General features: G+C 37.9%; 1 protein-coding gene across 8 annotated transcripts in view; it reads left to right on the top strand.

The window, feature by feature from the left end:
• The window catches only part of MAGI2 (membrane associated guanylate kinase, WW and PDZ domain containing 2), a 694924-nt gene that overhangs the window by 459591 nt on the left and 208934 nt on the right, over window positions 1–26399 (top strand). For all 8 annotated transcript variants that reach the window (XM_071734034.1, XM_071734029.1, XM_071734032.1 and 5 more), the window contains exons 4-6: window positions 167–382; window positions 9598–9811; window positions 21598–21677. In XM_071734034.1, the coding sequence (XP_071590135.1) occupies window positions 167–382; window positions 9598–9811; window positions 21598–21677 (510 nt within the window). The remainder of the gene's footprint in view (window positions 1–166; window positions 383–9597; window positions 9812–21597; window positions 21678–26399) is intronic.

Raw genomic sequence — 26399 nt, 5'->3', positions numbered from 1 at the left:
GGAAGGTGGATATTTAAATCTACATAAAACATTTTTAACTAATTTTCATCTGAGGTGATGAACCAGATCCTACCTCACATAATCCCATTAATCTAAGATAATGGAAGAAGCAGCGACATAGATATTTCTCCAAATTTATGTGTTATTCCTTTTCTTTTCTCTCCAGACAACTATTACGGCACTCCGAAGCCTCCAGCAGAACCAGCTCCATTGCTGTTAAATGTAACAGATCAGATCCTCCCAGGTGCCACCCCCGGGGCTGAAGGCAAACGTAAAAGGAATAAGTCTGTGAGCAACATGGAAAAGGCAGGTATTGAACCACCGGAGGAAGAAGAGGAAGAAAGACCTGTGGTCAATGGAAATGATGTGACAGTGACACCAGGTGTGTTCTTCTTTCTTACTTTGCAGTGTGTTTCTGTTATTCACAGAATCCTCATTTACCTCTTTCTGCAGTGAGAATATGAATGTTCAGATAAAGATGTTCTTGCAAGACTGAAAGCCAGGAATATTGAATAATAAAATTTCTCTGAAACCTCAAAACAAAATGCTTAGCTTCCATGTTTCGGAGGCTCCATCTCACTTAGCTACTGTAAAGATAGCTGTCTCTGAACTAGTGCCTTTGGACTCTATAGACCAAAGAGAAAAATTTCTACTTTCTGAGCATAGTTCATGTGATCTGTTTGAGAATTCTAGTTCAGAAAATCAATCACAAGTGCCTATTTCTCTCCATTGACTGTAGAGAATAGAGAACTGTAATTTGGTCAAATGAAGCCAGTCTCTGTTTCAGGTCTCCTTGTTCTCAATCCTTGTTCTCAAATGGCAAAGCATACAAGAGAGTCCACTGCATTAAAAAGTGAACTTTTGTACATTGTTAAGAAATCTTATCAATATTATGAAAGAGTAAAATTGTCATAATAGTGAATTTTTGACAGTGCCAATGCAACTTCACTGGCCGCATCAGGAAGGACCCTGCATAATTATGCAATGTCCTGCATAAAGTTAGGTCTAATCCTAAAAGGCAGCTTTTGTTTCACCCTTTGGTTCATAATTCTTCAGAATAAAAAAGGTTTAAGATAAGGAGTTTTATCCTGAGTGAAAACACTTCAGTCTTTTCCCAAGTAGGTAATCAGCTTCCCCTTCAACATTACAGCAAGTCATCATTTCATAGTATTTAATGGTTTTTATTCTGAAAAAAGAAAGAAATCTTTTTTGTTGCTCTTAAAGTAGGGAATGAAAGAATTCAGACTTTTACATCTTTCTGAGAAATATCTGTGAATCCTTTTTGGTGAATTTGTTTAGAAATTCAGAGACCAACTATTGAAGTCTGTAGTGATAATGATTATGGATGAGAAGTTTAAATGCAATACTGCAAATTCTCTAAATGTGTAGGTTAATGTAAAACAAAAAATCCATTACCTAATCTTCTAAGTACTGTAAGAAAGGATTTTCATACTGCAGATTCTATATATACTTTTTTTCTCCTGCTACATTAGAATATATATTTAATTGCATATCTTCCCATCAAGGATGTATATACCTTATGCTTTTCTGTAGGGGTTGCCTAACATTGCATGGAAGGGCAAATCCCTGTGCTGAATCTATCCTCATGTACAAGGAGGGTGGCTGGGAGCATTGGGTGAGAGTGGGTCTCATTCTCCCCTCTTGGCTCACCAAGGGTCAGCAGTGACTCCCTGGCATTGCCATCACGTGCTGTCCAAGCCTTCTCATCCCTCCAACACAACACTGGACCTGCCAGCAATGCCCTGGTGCTTATAGGCTTTCCTACAAGCAGAAAAGGATGAAGCCCAGAAATCCTTATATAAAACAGCAGCACTGGCTCTGTTGCCAGGATACTTGCACTGTGAAAGAGGCAAAGACACGTTTTGGTCTCTAGTATGTATTGTAGAAATCATTAGAAAGATCATTCTTTGCAGTTATTTGAAATGTGCCTCATAACTGGCCATTGCTGAGGAGCAATTCCCAGGCAATATCTTTCAGCTTCAACTGGATGAAAAGACAATGTTTACCTGCCTTGCTCCTGGCGTGGTACACCTGTAATTTGTTTCTCCCTAGCAAATTCTGTGTAAAAGATGACTGAGCAGCACCCATGGAACAGTAACTGGCATGTGCACTGTCAAAAAATAAAACACATGAGCACTGGTGTAAAACAGTCCCCCCTCCCCTCTTTGCCCTGGACATGTAATTCCTGTAGGTGTGGCCAGCAGAACAAGCGATGCCTGTGTTGGCTCTCATGGTTTCATAAGCAAGGTTTTGTTACTCAGTTAGACTGATCGAGGAGTTTAAGGGTTGCAGCAAAGCAGGTCTGTACGTACAGGCTGTGTTGCCTTTGTTTGGCAGAGCAGCTCCCACAGACCCCCTTCCTGCGGTCATTTTCTCTGTGGACTGGCGGAGTCTGAGCTACCTAAAATGTGTGTGCACTGAGTTTGTGTCTTTGAGCAATTAGGAAAGCCAGAATATGATTTGGGGTTTTTTTTGTTTTGTTTTTGTTTTTTATTTTTGTTTGTTGGTGGTTGCAGTTTTGGGGCTTTGTGTATGGGGTTTTTTTGTGTTTGTTTTGTTTTGTTTTTGTTTGTTTGTTTTTTCTAAGTGGAAGGAGCTATCTAGTTTTATAAAGATGAAGTTTACACAGGGTATTTGTTATTTCCAGTCCTTCCAGAAGTGTGTTCTATTTTAAATGCTTCACTTCTAATGGGAATCATTATCCAAAACATTGATACATATTTTATAGAAGCTCAGCAACTTAATGACTTAATAACTGCCAGGGGTATCCCAGTGCTGGCGAGGCAAAGGACTGCTGGATTGAAATAGTAACAGGTCTAAGATGAATCTGAAGAAAATAAATCTGTATCAGACCAGTAAGCAATATTTGTATCTGCAGAGATCTTTGAGCTTTTGGTCTGATTTTTCAGACCTCTTTTCAGTCTCTGCTGAGATAATTTGTATATCTGTTGAGGTTTTTAGTAGGTATCAACTTTTCATTAATTCATTTCCACACACTGTGCTTCATAGGCCACCAGATTTTCCTCAGACAGTTGGACAGACAGGAGATCTTTAACTGTTGTCCAGAGTTGTCTTAATTTGTGCTGCTCATTATGTTTATTCTTTCTTATTTTTACCTGCCCTCAGCCCAAAACCCTGGAATAAGCCTTCTCACTTTTGTAGGATGAAGCTTTTCACCATTTTAGACTGAAGGACTCTCAGTCCATCATGGATCAGGTTCTTTTAGGGACACAATAGTATTAATTGTGAGATGGGAATGATCTTGTTCAGTTTTAGTAAATTACATGCCTAAATGTTGTACTTAGAGTTTGAGCTACTTGTCTTTGCTCTAGTCATATAAATTAATAGGAAAGAGGCAATTCCCAAGAGAAAGAGGGAATAGCTGGGTTAGATACCCATTTCAGGGTATCACCTCTACAATCTAGAATGCTTAATTCAGCCTACAGATGCAAAGGAGCCTCGATGGCAATATTTAAACGAAGAATCTTACTATTTGCCAAGCAGCAAATGAGAAACAATTTATAGTTATTGAGATGTCTAGAGCTAGCATTGGGTTTCTCACATCTAGTCCCATTGCCCACATTATAGGGTTTCTGACTCTCACTAGTTTGGGTGTGATATCTTGCAGCTGAGAAGCATTTCCTGATGGACACTGAACTGAAATGAACAGTTTCTGCAAAGCTGATCTTTGACAAAAGATGTAAAAGCACTGTTGGTTAAATTGAAACTGGCTTGTCAGGCATTCATTTTTTACTGCTGTTGCTGTTCCCCTCTGCAGAGGATTAAGTCAATCTCCTTCCCAACCAGCATCAGGACTTAACACTGTGTTGGTCATGTCACATTTGCTTCACATTTCTAACTAAGTGTTTATCATCCAAACTCCAGAAGAAGCACTCTAACATTGAAATAATGCTTATGTATGTGCATTATTCTGACATTACTCAAGCAATGATAAGTTGCACACAGAGGATGAAAGTTCTGGCAGGCTCAAATAAACTAAGGGATGAGATATGACATAGAGCTTCAGAATTATCATTCCATGCCTTAGGTTGATAATGAAACAAAAGGCTGGAGTCCCAATGCTGTCAATCACCACCAAGGTGCAGTAGTCCCAGGCAACAGAGTGAGCTTAGTGTTTTATTGTTACACAGCAAAGACAGCCAGAGGCAGGAAAATAACACACATGGCATCCAAGAGCCATGAGATTGTACCAAATACAGAAGTTGGTATCCATTGACATTTCTGCTGTAGATGTGTTTTCTAAATTCAGTTTATTTAACACAGCTGTGTCACATCAACTTCTCACCTTCTCACATCAGCTCACCCAGTCTCCACGTGCTCTGATTTCCTTCTCCTACGTCAGCTTCTTACTGTAAGTCCCCAGTAGGAACAGTGTCTCCATGCAAAACTCCAAAGCCCAAGTATGACTTCAGCTCTGTGGGAAAGGGAGCAGCTCCAAGGCTACAGAGTGATATTTTCACAAGAAATGTGAAAATATGCACCAAACTCAGCAAACATGAGTTAAACTACCCTTGTATCCAACAGTTATTTAAAATGGATGGACTGTTTCCTGCACAGGATTTAACAAATTAGCCATTTAGGTATAAGAGTATAAAGACCTACAAAATTTGCCTTCAGGACTACTAAAACCACTCCATAAATTAATATTTAATAGTATTTTCTTAATTTGTTCTCTGATTATATTGCTTAGGTCATCTGAGTTGATCCTTTTGGAAGAAAAAAACAAATTTTTGAACTTTTCTGCATGAATAATCTGCAGCATTAAAATAAAGGAATAAAGTAACAAGATCCTCTAGCATGATTAGACTCTAAATAATAGAAACAATTTGAAGTGCAAGCAACAATGTTAATGAAGGCTCAAATTCTGAGACTATCACAGCATTACTACCAATTACTTTTTTTTAAAATCATCACCATATTGTCTAAGAACTGTTCAGAGAATACTTTAACTGTTGTTACTAGGTGTCTTGAGTACTTCAGAGATGAACTTAGAGTATTGAATGATAAGTACGTATTTTTAACACACACATTATCTTGTTCTCGAAGTTCTTTTTATTCCATGTATGCAATAACTTGCTGGTGCTTTCCTGGCTTCTGTGTTCCCAGGACACTCACTCTTGAGATGCTGTGCTAAAATGCTTTTGAGAACTGGACCTTTTAATCCATTTTGAGGCTAGACAGCAGCTCTAATAGGCTATTTCACTTGCTGTGAAGTCAGTTGATGTTTTTTTCACTGAAAAAAGTATTTCCAGACACACATTATGGTACAAATTTTGGGTCTTTTTTTTTTATATCATACATTGTCTGAAGAGAAATATTTGTGTGCAATATTTGTGTGCAAAGTGTGTTACTGTAACATTTCAAAACTTTATTTGTACATTTAAGATATTACTAGCTTTAAAAAAAGTCCTGTTCTTTGTTTTTTGGTTGTTTTTTTGGTTTTTTTTTGTCAAAACAAACATTATATTCACATGTTAATTAATCCACAGATTAATAATTGATGACATTGGCTTTAAAATAATTCCATTTTTAAGCTGTTAAATGAATATTAGGTTCCCTTTTTTCCCGTGCTATATTTTGATAGCAATCTCTATTTTAGAAAAGCTCAGAATATCATGGTAAATCAAAATTTAAAATATCATGGTAAAATCCCAAGACATGGAAATATCACCACATCTGTGCTCTCTCAAACCAACTGACCAGTAATGAGTCATTGTCTGTGATGTATCTGTGCTCCAAATTTAGTGATTTTACTGCAGTCATACGTACTGTGTGGCCCTATGTCTTGACTTCAGATGAGTCTGTACAGCATCCATCCTAGAGTCAAGCATCCATCAACGTGGTCAAGACTGCATAAAGCCTCATAAATGCAATGCACAGATCTGTCAGTGACACTTGAGATAGATGAGAACTTACTTTTGTTTTGCATAGATAAGAACAAAAACCCCAAAGGATTTATCAGTAATTACATTGTCCTCAAGGGGAAGTGGAGACAATATTTTCTCTTGGCTTTGCCAAAAAACTTTTGCATATTTGAAAATGCTTCTGCTGTCCATCAGTCTTTTCTCCTCAAGACTAAACAAACAAACAAACAAAAAACTGTTTAAAAACATCTGCTTTTTAATATTTCCATATAAATTTTGGAAAGCCAAGGTGGTGTGGTAGCACGGGGAATTCAGGGGTAGTAGATAAGGAGGAGGTGACTTCAGCTCATCTGGGATCATATTTCTCTGCTGTGGGGTGCAACTAAGCAAAAATTGCATTTGTGCCTTTTGCTAAGTTATTCACACAGATCCATATTTCCAAACAACACAAAATAATTTTAATACTACATAGTTCAAGTATGAGTTAAGATTTAGTAGCATGAGCTTCATATAACTGTAGAGCTATAGACCCTCACTCACTGTGTTCAAGACTGAACCTATTTTTGTTCACATAATTCTAAATGGCTCTATGTGTAAGTGTCAAAAGTCATTTTTTTTAAGATCATGAAACCTGTATCTCCCATTTCTCCCCAAGGAACAACATCTGTTACTCTGTCATGAAAAGAAATAAGATTAGTTTGCCACAATTTCTTCCTGAAGCATCTTGACAATTATTTTATCACCTTTGAAGAGCTTTGTAGGTGGTTTGATTGCTGGTCCTAACATCCTTCTTGCAATTCAAAAAACTAAAGAAGTGAAGTTACAGTTTCGTGGGTCCTGCTTTTTGACAAAGAGTTGTAATGGCCTAATTGAAAAAGTATTTTAAAGGGAACTTAAGTGCTCAGAAACTGAGAATATGAAACTATCTAAAAAACTAAATCAAAGATACTTTGCAGAAACCGGGAATATCTGGCTTTTCTCAGTTCCTATTCTCCATGAGGTCTGAAAGAAATGCCAGTCATGAGCCTGGATTATAGGTTCCCTCAGTAACCTGGGTTTCATTTCATCAGACTCTGCTAATTGAGAATGACTCCTTCATTTATGTTGTGCTTGACCTGTTCTCTGCCCACTCTACCCCAAGTTCTTTAGCCCTGTTGCTGACGTTAACTGTTAGTCATTTAATCACAGGTAATCTTTTTGCAGTAGTGACTGAAGCAAAAAGAGCTCTTACTGCCTTAGTATTTTTATGCATCATATACTATTAGCTTTCCTTCCCACATAGCGGAATGAGTCTGCTTTTGGTCTTCTTGTTATGAACAATTCACTTACAGAAAGTTTTATTGACACTTCTAATGTCCCTCCCTGGCTTTATCCCATTTTCTAGACTGACTGCTCTGCTTTGCTGTTACTTGTTCACATTGTTTTTCTGTGCTCATCTTTAACACCTTAATCTAGTTTTCACCCTTTTTACAATTCTATATTTAGCAGAAGACCATTGAAAATTATTGCTTAATCAAGTAGATCTCTGATTATACTTACTAATTTATTTTTTTTTTTTGGTACAACCATTTGTGCTTGAAGTCTTAGGATTGTCTATTTGATCAGTACCAACTGTCTTCAGGTACTTTTCCCTTACCATAGCTTGCCATAACATCAACTTCAGTCTATAAGTTTATTAAAATCTTTTTTTTTTTTTTCCAGGGTCATTGTTGTTAATTTCTGTTGCTCTTCTTTCTTGCTGTTCTAACATCACAAACAAGATAATTTCATCCAGGTTGTCTTCCACCTCCTACATGTTTTATAAAAATACCTACATATTTCTGTATTCTGGATACACTGCTATTTGCTTCAAGACATTGCCATCTTCTTGAACTTCATTGTAGATTACATTGTTGGCTTCTTTTAAAAACCTGTTTTCTCCTCCCTTGTTGTATAGTTACCCACAGACTTCAAAAAAGTCCATATACTATTATTCAGAGCAGGTGTATATACATCTTTAATGATACAAAAGTGCACATACTTCCTTCATTTTCTACATATCTTCATCAGCAAGCTACAGTTGTCTCAATCTAGTCTCTATTACACCAAATCTTTATCATTTTGATTAAATACTGCCATCCAAGTTCACAGTTTGTTCTGAGTTGTCCTCTGATATTCATTGTTGGTGTCCCTATGATTTCTATCTGTGGCTGAGCTTCACGTTACCCTTCTCATAATCTAATGAAAAGCTATGCTCACAAGGTCTGAGATTCATTTCCCCTCATTTTAACTACCTAGAACATAAGCAACTAACCTAAGCTGGACTGCATTTAGTTTATCTAACTCAACATGCAGGGTCATTTCAACCATCTGACCGGTCATCATAGTCAATGTATTAAAATGATGAATTTATATTGTTGCAGTTCATTGGGCCAAAAGTAGGGGACTGACTGCTTTTTTAATTCTGTCAGTCTTAGATGCAACAGAAAAAGAGGGTCTGAGGATAAGAGCTTCTGTAGTCCATGGGGAAAGCAGGTTCCTGTCACGTGTTTTCAAGAAACAATTCCTTGATAGACCATATGATAAAATACTCCTCAGACACACATACCTAGTAAACCAGTAGACCAAATTTATTCACCTCCAAGGATGAAGGAATCTCTTCATTAGGTCAATCCCTCTCAAACATCCTGTTTGAGCTAGTAGCAGTCAAAAAAAATCATGTTTTCCCCACTGTCAATAGCATGCATGGAAGCCCTGCTTGGTGATATTCATGCAGATCAGATGAACATGTAGACTCATAAATGTGGGAGTGTTCAATAATGTGGGTAAGGCACATTTAGACTCCTGCTATTGCATACCAGGTCCCTTTTTAGATGTGGTTTCTGAGGTATTTTTGTGGGGTTTTCTTATGGATATGCTCAACAAATGTTTTAACAAGTTTGACTGCACTTGCTTAGCTAAAAGTGTGTGGACTTGACTGTGGAATCTGATAGGATACAGGTACTGTTGGACACCACAATTTTTAATTTCTAACTTCATGAAAAGTAAAATCAATAAAAAGTGAAAAGTCAAGTCCTGAAAACACATAGGACATGAAGACTTGTTCCTGCATGTCTTTTTGGACACAGTGAGACACAATGACATTGGGTATGGGAACCATTTGGCTCCCACAGATTATACTGGTAATGAAATCACAACCACCTCCTGTATAGTAAAGATATTCTTATGGGTTTATGGTTGTCATGTTCATTTCTTTGATGAATGAATCTAGGTAAAGCAGTTAGTGTATATACTTTACTAATTGAAAAGGACCTGTTGCCTGTAGTAAAACAGCAGGGTACTTGCTTTATGGATGTGTAGTATGAAAAGGTAAGACACAAGACATTAGTGCTGCTAGGTATGAGGCTGCCTTCTGCTCACTGCTAACTGCTGTTCTGGAAGGACACCTGAGACAGAATGAACCAGAACTCTTTGGCTTTTTTCTTAGCTCTTTATTAGTTTCTTGTTTCAGTTTGGTTTTATTGCTGTATGTTATTTTATTGTGTTCCAGATAAAATGCATCATCAGAAGGGCCCTTGTGTAAACCCAACAGAATTTTTTGTCTTTATTTCAAGATTAGCAGTTCATAGAATATTGCTTGGAGACTTGTGCCCGGTAAATTCTCCCCCATTAACTTGGATATCCAAAACCTATCATTTATCTTCTCTTGTAGAATCAAGTGAACATGAAGAGAAGAGTACAGGTGTTTCAGGTGAGCTGTCTTCTACCCAGCCTTGTCCTGCACCAGGATATACTCAGCCTGAGGAAGCAAAGGAGGATATGGATGTAACAAAGCAGACTAAACCTGAAGAGAATGATGACTTGGGCCCTCTGCCTGATAACTGGGAAATGGCTTATACAGAAAAAGGGGAAGTCTACTTTATTGAGTGAGTGTTATTTCTTCTCTTTTTAATAGCTATATGATATTTAACTGGTTTGTATGGTGGAGTGGAGCATTGCATTCCTTCTCATTAAAACAGCAGGAATGTTCTGGCTGTCAAGGCTCCTGAAAGCTGGTGGCAATCCCTGAATTACTGACCTATATTGGAACATGCTGTTTATTAAGAAAGATAAATGAATTGCTTAGCACTCTGATGGCAGCAATTAAAGCTGTTGCTTCTTCTGCTGAAAGCAAGGTTTTTCTGTTGTTTATGGGAGAGCAGCACAATCAGTGATTCTTCCTTTTGTGGGCAGAGGTGGAGATGGTTGAGCTTTTTGCCAGTGTAAGGAAAGAAAGACAGGCTGGCTAAAAACTATCTAGTGAACAGCAGAGGGAGGCCATGCAATATTAGAAATAATAAAAGAAATGAGTGGATGATAGAGAGAATTATGTGTAGAATGTTTTTCCTGTTGGTAGGCTATACATGCATGTTGCTACTATTGCTAATTAGCCAACTTGTTGAACAAACAAGTTCTTTCTTTTTCAGGTGCTATCATTAATACACTTTATACCAGAGTAAGAACACAGCAAATGAGTGAGTTCATACAAGCCTATGTTCCACATTAAAAAAAAAAAAAAAAAAAAAAAAAAAAAGAGAGAGGCAAAAATCAACATCTTCCTCAGCAGAACACTACTACAGAGGTAGCACTAACATTTACATTTGCTTCAAGTAACTGACTCAAAAAATGTGGAGTGTTAGGCATTAATTATAAGTAGGTAAAAATAACATTTGGTGGTGTCACTTCTTCTTTAAAATTTTTTATAAATATTTTTTATAAAATTGTATTACTATCACATGAAGTGCATACAAATGATAAGAATAAAAGTTTGTGCATGTGATTCTTCATGAACACTGGCATGACCAACTATAGCTTCCAGTATAGACAAGGCTGAATAGAAAACTGGCTAACAAAACACATGTCTTTGCTGAAAAGGACAAAAATAAGCTTATTCTTGAAAAAGAATCATTATAGTAACTTTGCTCAAGCAAGCAGAGAACTAGGATGACCTCGGGGCTAGCTCAAACCCTTTTTTTCTTCTTACCTAACTCTCAAATTTAATTTTTCTGCAAATATATCAAATGCCCTGACAGAAATTAGACTGAATTATGTGACACTTTTTTTACACTTTGTAATGAAAACCTGTTACATGTTGTAGGGGACAGGATGATGGGTAGGTCACTAACACACCAGACTGTGACAGTGGTAAATATAGCATCAGGCAATTTAGTAAAAAATAAATATATATATTGTAGCAAATACAGTGAATGCAGATAGCCCCACCACTCCTCAGAGCAGGCATTCCACTCCACAAATGCCTTTGATGTTCCAGCTTACTTCCTTTATGGAAATTCTCTGGTTTACACTGCAGTTCTGACAATGCTCATCATTCACTTCCACTAAATGAACGTTACATAAAGCAGAGAAATCAATCAGAGGTGCAGACTGATTAGAAGGACTGTTATAAGGGCTCCTTGCCTTTGGGTTTATATTTCTGAATAACGTAATTGTAAAAAAGTGCAATTACACATCTGTAAAAATACCAGATTATTTACTAGAATATTAGCAGAGGAACAACTTTTTGAGCATCTGAGTTTTCACATTGTACAGGCTTCACAGGGTTAAGTTGGAATGCAATGCTGTGGGGATGCTGTTAAATTGCCTCTTTGTTTACAAGTCACTTTGGTTAATGGCATGAAGAGACTCCATTTGCTTTCGCAAAAAACGGAAAGATAAAAAGACAACAAAAACCTATTTGTCTAACAACATGTCCCCGAACAGTAGTAAAGATTGTATTAGATTATTAAATAATAGATGAAAACCAAACATTTTTAAAATGTACGTCACAACTGGTGGAAAAAAAGTCACAATAGGCAGCATCTCTTACTGCTTTATTTGAGGCTTATGTGAATTGTGCCTTTAAACCCTAAAGACTTCAAGCAGTGATCTCAAGTTCCAGCTTGTCACAGGTATATCTGAAGGTCTGAGATTTCATGACAGTATTCTGATTCAGTCACCTCAAACTAACCTCTAAAATTTCTATGTGAGCTCATTTATCAAAACTGCCACCAAAAGGAAGGTGGCAGATTTATGGTGAGAGAGTGACTTTGTAAGAAGATAACTGTCTACAGACAATATTATTTATTTGTTAAATCATTAATGGCCCAGTTAGTATTTTGTAAAGCACACTAGAATGAGTTTCCTCTGCCTCAAGGTCTAAACAGAAAAAAAATCCACATGCTAGATTCACTGGATGATTCAGACAATGGTTATATTTTAGAGCATGACTTAGGCTATTTCTTCCTTTCATTCCCTTTTTTTGACAGAGGTGCATGGCCTTATGTTTACTTATATTAACACCCACGGACAGAACAAGGAGAGATCCTTTCTTACTGCAGACTACTTGCCACTGTTTTTCAGGAGGAGCTACTTAAATATATTTTTGGGCTGGTTTGAGCCTCCCTTACATATGAATCCAACTTTTCAAATAGAGGCACAAACCACACAAACAGGAGTGAATCTCCTACGTTTCATTGAGAACATATGCTAATGGAAACAGCAATATTTAAAACTGCGTATAAAATGGAATCCCATGAAAAAAACCCTCCAGTTCTGCTCCTTCTTTCCTACTTTAAAGAAGGCTTATGACTGTGACTTATTTTGGTGTGCTTAAATAAACTGTTGCTATCACTGATTTTTAGGTTTTTACCCTGCTGGGGCTAAGGAATCACTGCAGTTCCCACAAACTTCAGACCTCACCTTGCCAACTACTCTCAAACCACATACTAGAGACATGAGTTTTTGTGTTGTCCTCACAAAGTCAAAAGACATTGGTTGTCTTGAATACCAGGCAACTGATCTCTGCTGTGTTGGTCCAGTGCAGTGTTGAAGGGAATACAAAAGAACCAAGACTCTCGATGCATCTATTACCATGTGCATTCTGCCTTTAACGCAGCCCTCACCTTAATCTCCAACTCCATAACATTATAGACTCTCCTGTAGACATGCTTACACGTTATGACACTTATTTACAAAAGGCAGCATTGATTTGGTCTCTCCCTCCAGCCTTCTATACACCTATAGGCAGCAGAGTTCTCTGGAAGGGATGCAGTGAGGGTGAGTGATGAAACCATGAAGAGCTGCAGTATGTGATGCTGAGCTACAACTAAGACTTGAATAGTCTCAAGGACATTACATAGCCCATAAAAAAGCTGTTTACCTCTGTACTGCTCAAAAGCACATATGGTTTCTTTTGTTTATACTGCATTCATAATGGTTTTGTTAGTGGAGAAGAGTCTAGAATAAATTCAGACCTGTGTAATACATCTTTAAAAGATCATCTTCGTTCACTTATGGTTATTTTTAGGAAAATTTGGCCACATGAGGTTCAACAAAGCACTTTCCAGTACGTTTCACAGACATTAGTCTCTTCCTACTTAAACATCTACTTCTCTGAGCAGCGTAGTCAGCACAGCTTCTTGGACCTGTTGCAATATCTTTTCTAGATGTTAAAGCTGGTTGGGTTTTTTGGGGGTGGTTTTTTGTTTGTTTTTTTCTGTTTGTTTTGTTTTGTTTTTTATGAGAGTAGTATAAAAGACTACAAAACAGCTATAAAAGAGACCTCTGCCAAGGACTCTCCTCTTCACAGTAAAAAACAGCTATTACACTTTTGAATACACCTGGTGCTCTTTCAGGTGTTACCTGGAAAGAAGTGCAGCCACAAATTGGAAAAGTAAAATCCTGACCTAGTTTGTTTCTAAGAGTATTGTTACTGGCTTCAATGGCATTAGTATTTTTTCTAGGTAGTTTTTAAGGTGGGATAGTCTTTTGAATTCAGGAATAACATTTTTATCTCAAGGTCTTGCTTACCTAAAGAATCAAGATATATTTAGCTGTTCCTGGTTGCTCCATCAGTTCACCATCAGAAAGGAGTATTAAGTCTGGCTACATGGTTACATTTGATAACTATATCTTTTATACTAGAAGATACTAGAAGTCCTGAGGTGGAAGTACACCCTTCTACTTGCTCAAGGTTACTTCAGTATCTTGCAGTAATTTCCTGACCCCTTATAAGCTAGCCTGGCACCTTTGCGAGTAGATTATGTAATCATTGCATAATGTTGAAACTCAGAACGTTTTGATTGTATTGTTATTTCTGCTACCTTAATTAAGTAGCAATTAAGATGAAGGATTTTTTTTTCACATGCTGTTTTAATATTCAGTTATGATGGGATTATTTTTTGGGAAGCAAGCCAGCTTGTATCAGTATGACTTTATTGTGTGCATCATTCTGGATCAGGGCATTGGTGAATATGATCCTAGATGTCCATAATTCTTCCATAGCTCTCTTTTTGTGGCTTATATGTTGTACTGAATTTGTCAGTTTTGGTCAGCATAACAATGATCTGATCTTTAACGCTCTTTGGACTTCAGCATAACATACAGTGGGACAGGCAACAGGAAAGATCTCTCTTGCTTTCTTTCTCCTGAGACCACTTCCTTGCCTAATGACAAATTAATTGGGAATGGGGAGATGGTAGAACTTGAAAGAACTTGGGGAGAGTTGTTTTTTGTTCTTCTCTTGTCTTTTTATGTTATAAAGACATTCTCAGTCTGTACTAGTGATGTATTGTCCCTTGCTATCACTTGTTCTTTTTATCTATGCTGACAACCAGGTCAGACTGCCAGCTCAAGTCCAGTTGTCTTTCCTCACTTTCTTATTTCTTGTCTTTCCCCCAAAGGTCTCTGCTGCTCTGCAGAGTTCCTCTTCCAACACCTCTCTCCTGATGTTTATAGTGGTATTATAATTCTTCCCCTTTGTATTTATTGAACTAGAAGATTCAGCTCACCTAGCTTGCCATAGAGAATTAGGTATATAGTATAAACCAGTTGCCAAGACTCCTTCTGTGGTCAATGGAGAGAGATAATTTTCTCCAGAGGCTGATTCATCCTGTCCAAAGATAAGGGCAGAATTAACTTGCCTAAATGTAAGTGCTTCTACAAGTAAAGATGCCCCTGGATATGCAGGAGTATATCTACAGTAGTAGGTAATTTGTGTCAGGAGTACACTCCTGGAGCAAATATTCTAGTTGTCTCCACACACTGAGATTTGGCTCATGTTTGAGAGTGCACAAATCGGTTTTCTTTTAGGTGAAACAAAACAAAAAACAAGTTTATCTGTAATGCACTTAATTGTCTTCAAGCCCTGGATCCCTGAACTCAGTCTGTGAGACCAGATTTGAGTTGAAAACAGTCTGAATTTCTTCTGATCCACACAGTCCATATCTAAATGAGCAATAGCATCAGACTGCAGTGAAACACTTGGTGCTGCTGACCCAGCATACACATCTACTGTGTCTTTTTAGGTGCCATGTGTTGCATGCCTGGGAACAGCTTGTAGTGCCTTAGGTGAGCTCATTCTGTGTATCATTTGGTTTAGATTCAAGAGAAAGAAGCTTACAAGATGGGAGAATGCTCAGTGTGTGAATGAAGATAACTGAGAGAGGTGAACTCCTGGTTAGACCCTAAGCACTCCTGTAGAGGCACACTAATAGTCCAAGACATTTCCATGAGCCTGGCAGATGTGACACAGAACCTGTCAAGACCGGTGCCCTTCTGGAGTGGCAGCCAGAGACCATTTGAGAGACCCTGTATGTCACTAGGAACACCTGGTTAGGTTTCCAGACCCACTGGAAGATCTGTAAGATAAATTACTCTGTATAGGTGCCTCTCCCTTGAACAGCAAGGAATCCCCAGACAATTAGCTGTGTAATTTGTTGATGGCTGAAGTCACATGAGATGAAGCCCATTCTTTGTCAGAAGTTAAATGACTGAGTCAAAGAGAGTGACTTAAAGAGCAGAAGTTGCTGCAGGGGACTTCATACATGTATATGTTCCCCCTAAAATCTTCTGCTCCTGCATATGACCAGAGGCAGCACCCTGTGTTGGGGCTGAGTAAATATGTGCTTATCTACAGCCCAACATACTCTGGGATTTACGGTATGGGTGCCCCCAAACTGATGTCTTTAAGGACCATGTACTCCAGGCATATTAACAGGAATGCAACACAACCAGCAGTCATAGCTACTGCCATTCAAGCCATAGCCAGAGGATGACTCCCTTTTTTATCTGTGCCTACATGTGTGTAAGAAGTTTGGGTAGCACCCCACAAAGGATGAATTGAAAAACTGCCATTTTAATGCTATGTTTTCGTGTCGCTATCTACCTACAAATAAATTACTTGAAAATCATTATTGTGCTACCTGAAATTTCTACAGATCTGCAGATCTTAGATATGAAGAAAGGAGGGAGCAGTAAGCTTTTTAAAAGTCTGGTGGCCTGCAGTGCACTTTGTTTTTTCCTATCTCATATACTCCCCTTTGCTCAAGCTGCTATATTGAGGACAATCTTGAATGTAATGTATTCACAACAAAAGCCCAGGCAACCCCATCTGTGCTCTCCCCAAATACACTGAAGCAGCACATTGGTAAATACCTATTTTGAAATGCCTTTCACAGTAATTGTGCAAAAGTCACAATTTAGAATAGGTTTGCAGTTTTTTTTCAAAAGGCATTAAGGCTATTGCTGTCAGTAACTACTTTCTATATTTCCTTCAAAAATGCTTCAAGACACTGTTCGAAACCTTTGGTAATACAAGAAACTTAATCTGTCAACGTACTTTGAACTGACAGATTTCTAATACAGATCCATTATATGAAACTCTTAATTACAGTAATACACTAATAAATAATTATAATAAAAAGATAATACCTTATTAAATAGTGAAGCTACAGTCCTGATGTTTTTTACTTCCTAAATGTTAGGATGAGTGTCCAGTGGGATTTGGTCCTGGTACCTGGTTCTAGTGGTGATAACTGTGAACAGGGGAATAAACAGTCTCTGTGAAGTCTTGAAAGCAAAGGAAAGCTGGAGAAGTTGAGTCAAGATTTTGGGAAGGTATTTTGAGGTTTGTTTTTACTTTGTTTAAATTGGCTGAAGTTGTTTGGATTTTTCACATAAGTTTGAAATTGTCTATAATTTGTACCTGTTGACTGATTTATTTATAAGAAACCATTTGTGCTGGCTGCAAATATTTGGTAAAGAGGAGGAGCTTAAGTTAGATCAGCAATAATAATGTTATTGACTTTTGTCTACAATATTAAGCTCCACTGCTTTACTCAGTGACTTTTTTTTTAATTACTTTTTACATTTGCAATACACTTCAGGCTTACAAGCAGTTTCTTTTTGTAGAGCAAGTAACAAATCTGGACAGATTTAAAAATATTATGCTATTCCCATGCTACACCTGCTTGAAGCCAAACCAGAGGGATCCTTTGCTGGCTGCTTTAAAATTTTCCAAAATTAGGAACTTGCTCTCGATTTTAAGACAGGTTCTAGAAGGTGCATGGCTGATTTGCCAGCACTTATCTCCTAGTTCAGTCATCATAGCTAGGAATAAAGGTCATTGAAATTGTGTAAAGATGGACTTTCTAGACCTCCCTTTTAATGGTGAGGTATGCTTATTGCTGAGTAATGAAACTGTAGCCTGTGGAAAATGCTGGTGGAGCCCCAGCTGTATTTCTAACAGGATGCTTTTATTGCATCACTTCACTCTCATTCAGTCAGTGACAACTGCTCTGACTGACTGTTTGTGCACTTATTCCACAACTGCCTCTGCTATTCATCTGCAATTTATTCATAACTGATCCGTAATTCCCAGCCCTATTTCCTTCTTCTCTGTCTGTAAGGCTTCCCAAATGGACACACATGATTAGACCTAGTGGTAAGGCAGGCAGGTTATACATTGTACATTTCAAAAGGTTTTTAGTGCTTAAGAAGCCTTAATGTGCACAGCTCATGTAGCAGGTATGTGTCAATGTTACTTTTGCCAGTGGTGTTAATTTGGCCGTTTTACTGTTCCTCCTGTCTTCTTTCACATAGTTAAAGCTTTCCTATCAAGGATTCTTTTAAATTATACTAAAACTGTTTAGGAGAGAAATATTTTTTCCCTGTGGCTTTTACAGCATTGCAAAGCTGAAGAGGGCTGGGACACACTGCCTGAGGGACACACAGGCCCCGCAGCCTGAGCTGAGGCATTCATCAAGCTGTCAGCACCATGCTTTTGTTCTTCTCCTCATTCCCAAAATGTCCTATTGGGTGGGGAAGAATCTGCCTCTCTTTTGTTTCTACAGTTGACTAACCCCAATTGTAGTCCTTGGTGGAAGACAGGTAACAGGGACTTACTCTGAACAGGACTGGATTGTGCTAGCATGGCACCTGCTGTGGCAAGAGCAGCATCTCTCCAGAATCCACAACGTAAAAGCTTACACAAGGGAGATTGGGAGAACACCCTGTCAAATAAACCTGTGTAGGACAGAAGTAGATATGTATAAAACCCACTACTCTGTTCTTTAGAGCTACTTATTTCCCCCTTACACTGTGAGCAGCACAACATGTCTGTCTCCATTGCAGGAGTGTTTGTGTGTTGTGTACCTGGTTGCTAAGATGATGGAAGCAATCAGCATTATGTAGCACTAAAGAGGACAGTGATGGTGCTATAGAGATGATAGAAGACAGGTGGGGTTGATTTTACCTTCTTTCAAGCAGAGTCTGTCTTCAGAGAAGGAAAATATTTTTTACCCACTGAAGCACCCGTCTAGAAGCACTTCAGTCCCATTGCAATAGACAGAAGGCATGTTTAGTACAGATAATAAAGAGGAGAGGCAAAGCAAGGGAGCAGAAACAGACATGGCTAAGGAGAAGAGGGATGATTTTCAAAAGGTGCTTTGCTCCTTCAGTTGTTTGCTCTTGTAGATGTTTTACTAAGTAGTTGAATTGTTTGGGAGAAACTTTGAGAGCTGTAAGAGTTGATCTGGATAAGATACCATCTTCATCCTCTGAAATTTCACTGCAGACTGAAGGATCACTCTTCTCTTGGAAAAGCTGTTGAATTTTTAACTTGGTTATGGTTTTGTTTAGAATGGCCACAGTACACAAAACTTGAAGACATGAGTGCTTCTAGGTTTATGGAAGCTACATTCATGCCAAAGGGGACTGTACCTGTTTGTACTGCTTGTTATTGTTCTCAGTTTCAACCAAAGCCTTGGAGGCTGTAATTCTGCTGAATCAGGCTTATTTTCATCATGGCACCTGTCTTTACAGATGCCTGAACACTCATTTCTCAGATGTATTCTAGCAATGTTAGGTATTTTCAGGGCTGGTGAATTGGTCTGTTCTGATGTTGTGTGGCATTGCAAGGGAAACACCAACGAGCCAACTTGCATCTGAGTTAGGTTCTAGTACTGGTTCTGCCACTGTCTTATTTGGTGGCTATGGACAGTCACTTGATGGTTGTGACTCCATGTTCCCACCTTTAAAAAAATGATTTGATGATTTTAATTTTCTTTGCAAAATGCTTTTTCCACTTTATACCACAGCAAATATTACTAATAGTAATCGTATATACATTACACATCTAAAGCCATAGGATGCTATCTATGAATCCAGTTTAGTCCCTGCAACCAGTGGGTGTCCCTAAATCATTCTGAATTCATAGCTGGGAGAGAGTGGCTGTTGTGCAGCCATGCCTCCACTCCAGAGATGTCACTGCAGCTTCCACAGGTATGTCCAAACTCACCCTCAGCTCTGGCTCTGCTAACAAAGGGGCCATGGTAATGTGTGCTCAGTGTGTGCTGCTCCTTGCACCCAAGTAGCTCAGCAGGTGCTGGGGTGATGAGCCCATGCTGAGCTCTCTGCTCTCACAGCCACGTGGTTACCAGTGTCTCCCCAGTTATATTATAGCTAACTCAAGTTTTTCTGCACATGCTGCAGTTAGGCTGGGACTGTGGTATAAAAATATACTCTACAGGAAACCACATGCAGCCAGAGCTTCAGAGAAAGCCTCTTCATTACATTTGCAATCAAGCATGGGCTGCTGGCATAATTTCAAATTTACCTTACCTTTGGCTTAGAGAGCAGCATAGAGGAAATGGAGCTGGGGGTCCTGGTGGACAGAAAGATGACCATCAGCCAGCAATGTGCCCTTGTGGCCAAGAAGGCCAATGGCATCCTGGGTCGGGAGAGGTTCAGGGAACGGGTTCAGGGAACAGGCTGCCCAGTGAGGTTGTGGAGTCTCCTTCCTTGGAGACATTCAGAACATGCATTCATGTGTGACCTAGACAAGGTGGTCCTGTGCTGGCAGGGGGGTTGGACTCAGTGATCTTTTGAGGTCCCTTCCAAACCCTAACATTCTGTGTGTCTCTCTGATTCTTCATCCTCTGCAAATATAGTCTTGCTCTCAAAGTAGGGGAAGGTATTGTTTATTCTCTTCACCTGTCATGAATTATGTTCTAGATTAGGGCATGCTTAAATTAGGAATTTGAATGCCTTGACTTTCATCTGGGTTGTCTCCTTATCCATACAGAACTCTTATCTACCTTCCCCCCCATTTAAAATGTAGAGGAAGTTTTAGCATTGGAACACTGCTGAGGAGTAGGTAGTAGGTTTTAGACAGAGGGAGAAATCAAGGGAGTTACCTGTCATGGACTAAACAGGGAGTCAAAGTAGGAGAAGCAATTGGCTCTATTCATTTATTTTTCCCCAGGGATACCAGTGTCTGAACTACGTGGACTGTACCAGTTAATCAGTAACTCACCAACTGACAGTTGCATTCTAATTCATTTTTGGCCAGGTCCCTACTTCTTATACACATTATACTAATGCTTATAAAAGGTCTGAGTACACTTAAAAATGACACAACAAATTAATAATAAACTGAATAATTCACTACTATATAAATTGTATGAAACAAGCATCCTCTTAGGATGTATCATATAAATGAAACATGGGTTAGAAGTAACCCTGAATGATGGCATTGTAGGAAAGGCATCTCAAAAAAAAAGGAGTAATTATAACATCCCTATCTGTTTTATAGCCTTCCTTTCTTAACATATTTAAAGAATTTAGCTCTAAACTGAAATGCTTATAGGAAAGGTATACATTGAAAGGATCTGGTTTTAAGTCTCATTAGCTGTGCTAAATATCAATTCCTTTGGCAAAATATTCTCCCAGAAAACAGTTTGTATCAGTTCAACATTATTTCATGGCTGATTCCTCAAAGATCTATTCTGAGTATAGAAAGGAACCACATGATTCAGCCAGCTTGTGCATATCTATTTTATCTCGATAGAAGGATTTTATATGGAGGGATAAAGGTTTGTTAAACAAAGTATCATTAATCACTCTGTCCGGAAATGTAGACTTTGCAGAAGCATGCTGTAATTTGCATCACTTTTGCTATGCCATGCCACTGCTGCTGGAGAGAAATAACAAACCTGTATTTATAAAAAGGACAGGTTTAAGATGAAAATAATTCTATCTGAAAACTGTGAGAATGCTACAGATTCCTGTCGCCTGCACTCGTTCAACGGGAGAACACTGTATTTGTAATAAATTCCTTTTGCTCTGGATGAGTTCTGCATTTTCAATGAGGTTAACTTGGCAACATTCTAGTTGATTTTAATAAAAATAGCTGCTTTGAGGACAGGGAGCTGAGGTTGCCAAATTTACAGCTGCCTTGCACAATTACTCTTACACCTCCTTCAGGGCTACTTAGAAGCAGTAAGCAAATTAAGTGTATCGATTGCAATTTTGTTGGACTAACCCTTTTTTCTTAAGGAATAAACTTGATTCCTTTCAGTATGTGTCTGCTCAGAGTGATCTCTTTTCTTTTCAGCCATAACACAAAGACAACATCATGGCTGGATCCACGACTTGCGAAAAAGGCTAAACCTCCAGAAGAGTGCAAAGAAAATGGTAGGTTATTAAGTTTTCATTGCTGCTCAGAGGGGATTTGCCTTTGTGTATGTGTCTCTCTCTCAGTTCTTACAAAAAACAGGCATTTGGGGGAATGATGAAAGGTGTTTAATTGCTGCTTTGGTTAGAAGCCATAAGTGATACCAGTTCTCAGTGTGCCATGTGTTTCTGCTTTTTATTCCCCTTTCTGATGCCATCCAAAGCTGAGGATCACAAGTGTGTTTTCTGCCTGTTGTGTGTGTGACTCCGGGACTGACCCTCTCCCTCATCTCCTACAGAGAACTTTGGTCTGCAGAACAGAATCCCTTTTCAGATTCTGAGCTTTTAATCTACAGGCGATTGAATGCATAAGGGAAACTAGCTGCACCGTGGGAATATGAATATTGTTTGATTTGTATTTAAAGGTACAGTGCTATGCTATTTAGTAGCCAATTTAAACAAAATAGTGTCTGATAAAACAGGGTGTGGGAGGGAGAAAAGATATCAGTGCCTGTCAGAGGTCAAGACTGGATTGGGGGGGGGTATTGCATTGCTAATGGTTTAAAATTTAAAAGCGTACATTCTATTAAGGATGCTTAAAGGAGCTGAAGCTGTTCTGCAGGAGAGGTTACTATATATTGGCAGATTCAGAGATACAACATAATACAGATCATTTCGACCTGCCTTATATATTCATTCAATGTAATTTCTATTTTTTGCCTGCTGAGTAAATAAAATCATTTAAGCAAGCCAATGTAAAAATGTAGTGTAACAGATCTTTTTTGGGAGCAGTTTTTTTTTCATTGTTTTGTAGTTCAGTGTCAGTTCATTTAGCCAGCTAAGAAGTAATGATTTCTAAAGACTGCTACTTATTTTATTATTGTCACATACAGAGGATTAAATGGTATGTGCATTAAGGCAAAGTACTTTGAAATATTTTAATGTAATAACTGGTTTGCTTGTACTGCAACTATTTTAAATTTTTCAAAATACATGAATTTGGCTAATGTAAATACTATTACCTGAAAGAAAATTCTGTTCCGTTTTTGGCTGATAAAGAGGTCACAGAGAAGTTGCTGGCTGTATGAAATGCAGGGTCAGTGGTTTGGCAAAGATGTTCCTGGTTTTTTTGTAAATGGCTTCATTTTGAAAAGATTGCTATATTCCAAAAATCTCTTCCTTATTTCAACAGTAATTCTCATGTTCTCTTCTGAGATCAGAAATTACATGTCTGAATGATCTTGTGATGCTTTTGCTAGCACTGACAACACTAGCTCCCAGAGTAAATTCTACAGTGAATACAACAGAAGTGTGTTACTGAAACAAAACATAGGCACAGGAGTTTTGTGGTATAAATCTCTCACATTACTTATATGAATCTTTGCCTAATACTTAAAAAATACTAGTATAAAATGCATAAGAAAAATCCACCAATATCTATGGAGTAACATAACACAGTTGCTTGAAGCAAATATGTCTCTTTTTCTTTTTTCTTTTTTTTCTTTTTTTCTGTTAGATGTTTTAAACTGAGATCAAAAAAAAAAATACTGGGATATTAAAAAGATATAGCTCAGAATCTGAAAAGATTTAAAGTTAAGATCAGTGAACTAAAGAAACAGTATTATTTTGTAGATATTTGACTACTGGATTATTGAATTGCTATAGTATGCTGGGTCAGGTTCTTTTAGGAGTTGCTCATCTCATTAATGCAAGGTACTTGAAGTGAAGCAAAAAATACATCAGGGAGAGATCTTCTATTCTTTCAGAGATTGTTCGTGTAACATCCTCTCTTTTCCTGAGGTTCTTCAGTTATTAAAAAATTGTTGTGGTGTTTTGGTGGGGTTTGTTTGTTTGTTTTTTAATCGCATACCTGCAGAAGAAGAGATTCTTAAAATGTATAACATGCCTTAAAATGACTGTACCTTGCCATTGGGATCCAACACCAAGGACTTTGTTATAGCACAAGGGAATTTGCAATTTTTGTTTAGATTTAATGTAAGATTAAGGATTACTTTCACATGCATTTCAACTATGGTTTGGTAAATGTTTTTTTTTTTTTGTGTGTGCCAGACGTCTTTTCTGCTACATTTTATGATTTACTCTGGAAGAATTTAATCATATATACAAAATTTTAGAAAGATATGGGTGTTTAGATAGGAAATGATACTTACCTTGCTTCTTTATCTCTGGATCTGGATAGCTCATGTTTTTCATTGACATTCATTTTTTCACATCTGAAACTTGTATTTATTCTCTGAGGTACCATATGTTGCCCTTGTAACCTATCAGATTCTTCTCGCAGGTTTTCATTCTGAACAACCCAACTTGTGTCTTCTTTCAGTGCAAATTCTGACAAATCATCCTCCTTTATTCTGCCACCAGCACACAGATTCCACACCCAACAACATCCAAGCACATACAATATTTGAGTCCTGATGTTGAGGGCTCCCCTCCTTCTTTGTTTTCCGTGGCTTTTATAGCTGCAAATCCCAGTGCTTGCTCATTTCTCATTGCGAAATCTGAACCTACCTTCCAGCACACCCCTCCTATTGCAAAAATTTTCACATGCCTCTGCCAAGACATTGATGGGCTCCACCAAGTTAAGCTTTCTTTTGCTTCTGTACTGTGGAAGCAGTTTCTGTTTTCTTTTAATGACACCCACTGCTCTAAATCTCTTTGTAGGTTGAGAGGTTTTAAGGGGTGATCTTTATTTCTGTCTCTGTCAGGGAACTTCTGAGTGAATTTCAGCAAATTACTTCAATTTGCTCTTTCAGATCTACTTAGATGGTAGGTCTTTGAAGCAAGAATTACCTCTTACTCTCAGTTTATATGGTGGCTGAGTTTCATAATAGCGATAAGCAGAAATAGATGGTGATTCTCCAATAAGAATTAGAATTATTTTTCACATTTATGGTTTCCTCCAGAAAATCTTTATTTCATTAATCAAAATTGCATTTTCTCTTCTGAATATATGAATTCAGTATTTAGGTTTTCTAAATTGGAATACTGCTTTTACACTATTACTTTTTAATTGTTCCTCATCAAAACTGGTTAACCAATTTTTTTCTGTAGAGTACTACAGAAGTTATAGTTCTGTCCCCTTTTTGTGACCTAGATTCCCTGGTTGCTACATTTTCTGTAAAGTAATATTACTGAGCAGACTCACGTGATTTGCATGCCTATAGCTATATTATATGAATGGACTTCTAGCAGAGTCTGTTCTTTGGGAGAGAACATGGAAAAGAATGACAAGTCCCAAAAGGCATTAAAAAATGTAGTTTAATACTGAAAGGCAGTTCAGCCTTAATGACATGAAATATCTTAGGTTTTAGAAAGTTCATTTTTGGTTAAGAAACATAGTAATTAATTTCTTTCAAAAATCTGTAGTGCATTTCAGGAAACTTTCCATTCTGGAGAAAATCGAACAATTATTTTTTTTATCCAAATTGAGGATTAAACAGATGTTGAAATTTCCTGGGATCAAATACATCAAATTTAATTTATTACATTACTACCAATTTCACTCAGTTCATTTTTTATCCATCCCAATGGCCAGTCTCCATCACTCTTAACCCTCCCTTTCTTTTCATGTCAGCCTCCTTTCTCTTTTCTCCTAGTTTTCAAATATAAATAAAACTTTGGCTTCACCTGCCATTCATTTGTAATGCCTTTCCATCTACTTTATGCCTAACAACTTGACTGCAAAATACAGGTGTTTATTCAGGGTGAGCTGAGTTGTCTTTAAACTTCATTGATTGTGAATATCAGAACTATTTTGACAATCAGAGGTCACAGATACCTGATTCATATTTTAGTTTTGTAGATGGCATTTGGCTATATGCATGCTGGTTTTATGGGTAAAGCATTACTACTTGATACCCTTGGTTATATATATTTTCACTGGAAACCAAGTACTGAACTTTTCTCTGAATACCATTAAGTTGTGACAGTGCCCACTAGTGGTAGCTTGAAGCATATAAATGCATTTCTACAAATAGGATTTCATTTGATTTTAGTAGCAGTAGTAGTAGTAGTAGTGGTAGAGTTTGGAACCACATCTTTCAGCAGTCTACAGTTCAATGGGGGGTGAGAGTTTTTTGGCTGAGTGGGATGAATCCAAATCAGAGATTTGCTTGTGAAACTTGGAGGGAGCGGTACCGAACATAGGTAGAAGAGAATGTAGAATGAGGAGGAAATACCCTTTGCTGTCGAGAGGACAAAACATTACCAGGACATCTCACAACTCTAGAGCAAGCCCCTATTTCTGTCAAATGACTGGATCCCAGTATGAATGGGTAGGGAAGGATAATTTTTGAGTTTTGTCTAGTGCTGCACTGTGTCCCTCAACATGGTATTCTACTCATTGCTTCCTACATTTTTTCTCTCCATGGCTTCTAAAAGGTTTTTAAATTACTTTCTTTCTTAAATTGTCTCTGGAAACCAAATCCAGGTCAGTTGTCTGAGGGTGTAACATTATGTGATGCAAGGACAGTATAGTTATCTTTGAGATACCTGTGTCTCAGCTGAAAACTTGTTAGTTGAAAACTAACCAAAGATTCAGATTTTAACAGAGGGAAATGGTGGACAGACAGTATGAACCTCTCAAGTTAATTTTCCCAGGAAACCAAATTAGAAACAGTTTTCATCTTCAGAAAAGTATGGTTTTCCTTGGTCAAAATAAGAACTCCTGTAAATTATGTAAGTCAGGATTGATATATCTCATGCTAAGTTCTTGTTACATTA

Source organism: Heliangelus exortis, chromosome 1, assembly GCF_036169615.1.
Source record: "Heliangelus exortis chromosome 1, bHelExo1.hap1, whole genome shotgun sequence".
Classification (NCBI taxonomy): Eukaryota; Metazoa; Chordata; class Aves; order Apodiformes; family Trochilidae; genus Heliangelus; species Heliangelus exortis.
Note: the sequence above shows the minus strand (reverse complement) of the source record. Positions and strands in the feature narration are given on the sequence as shown.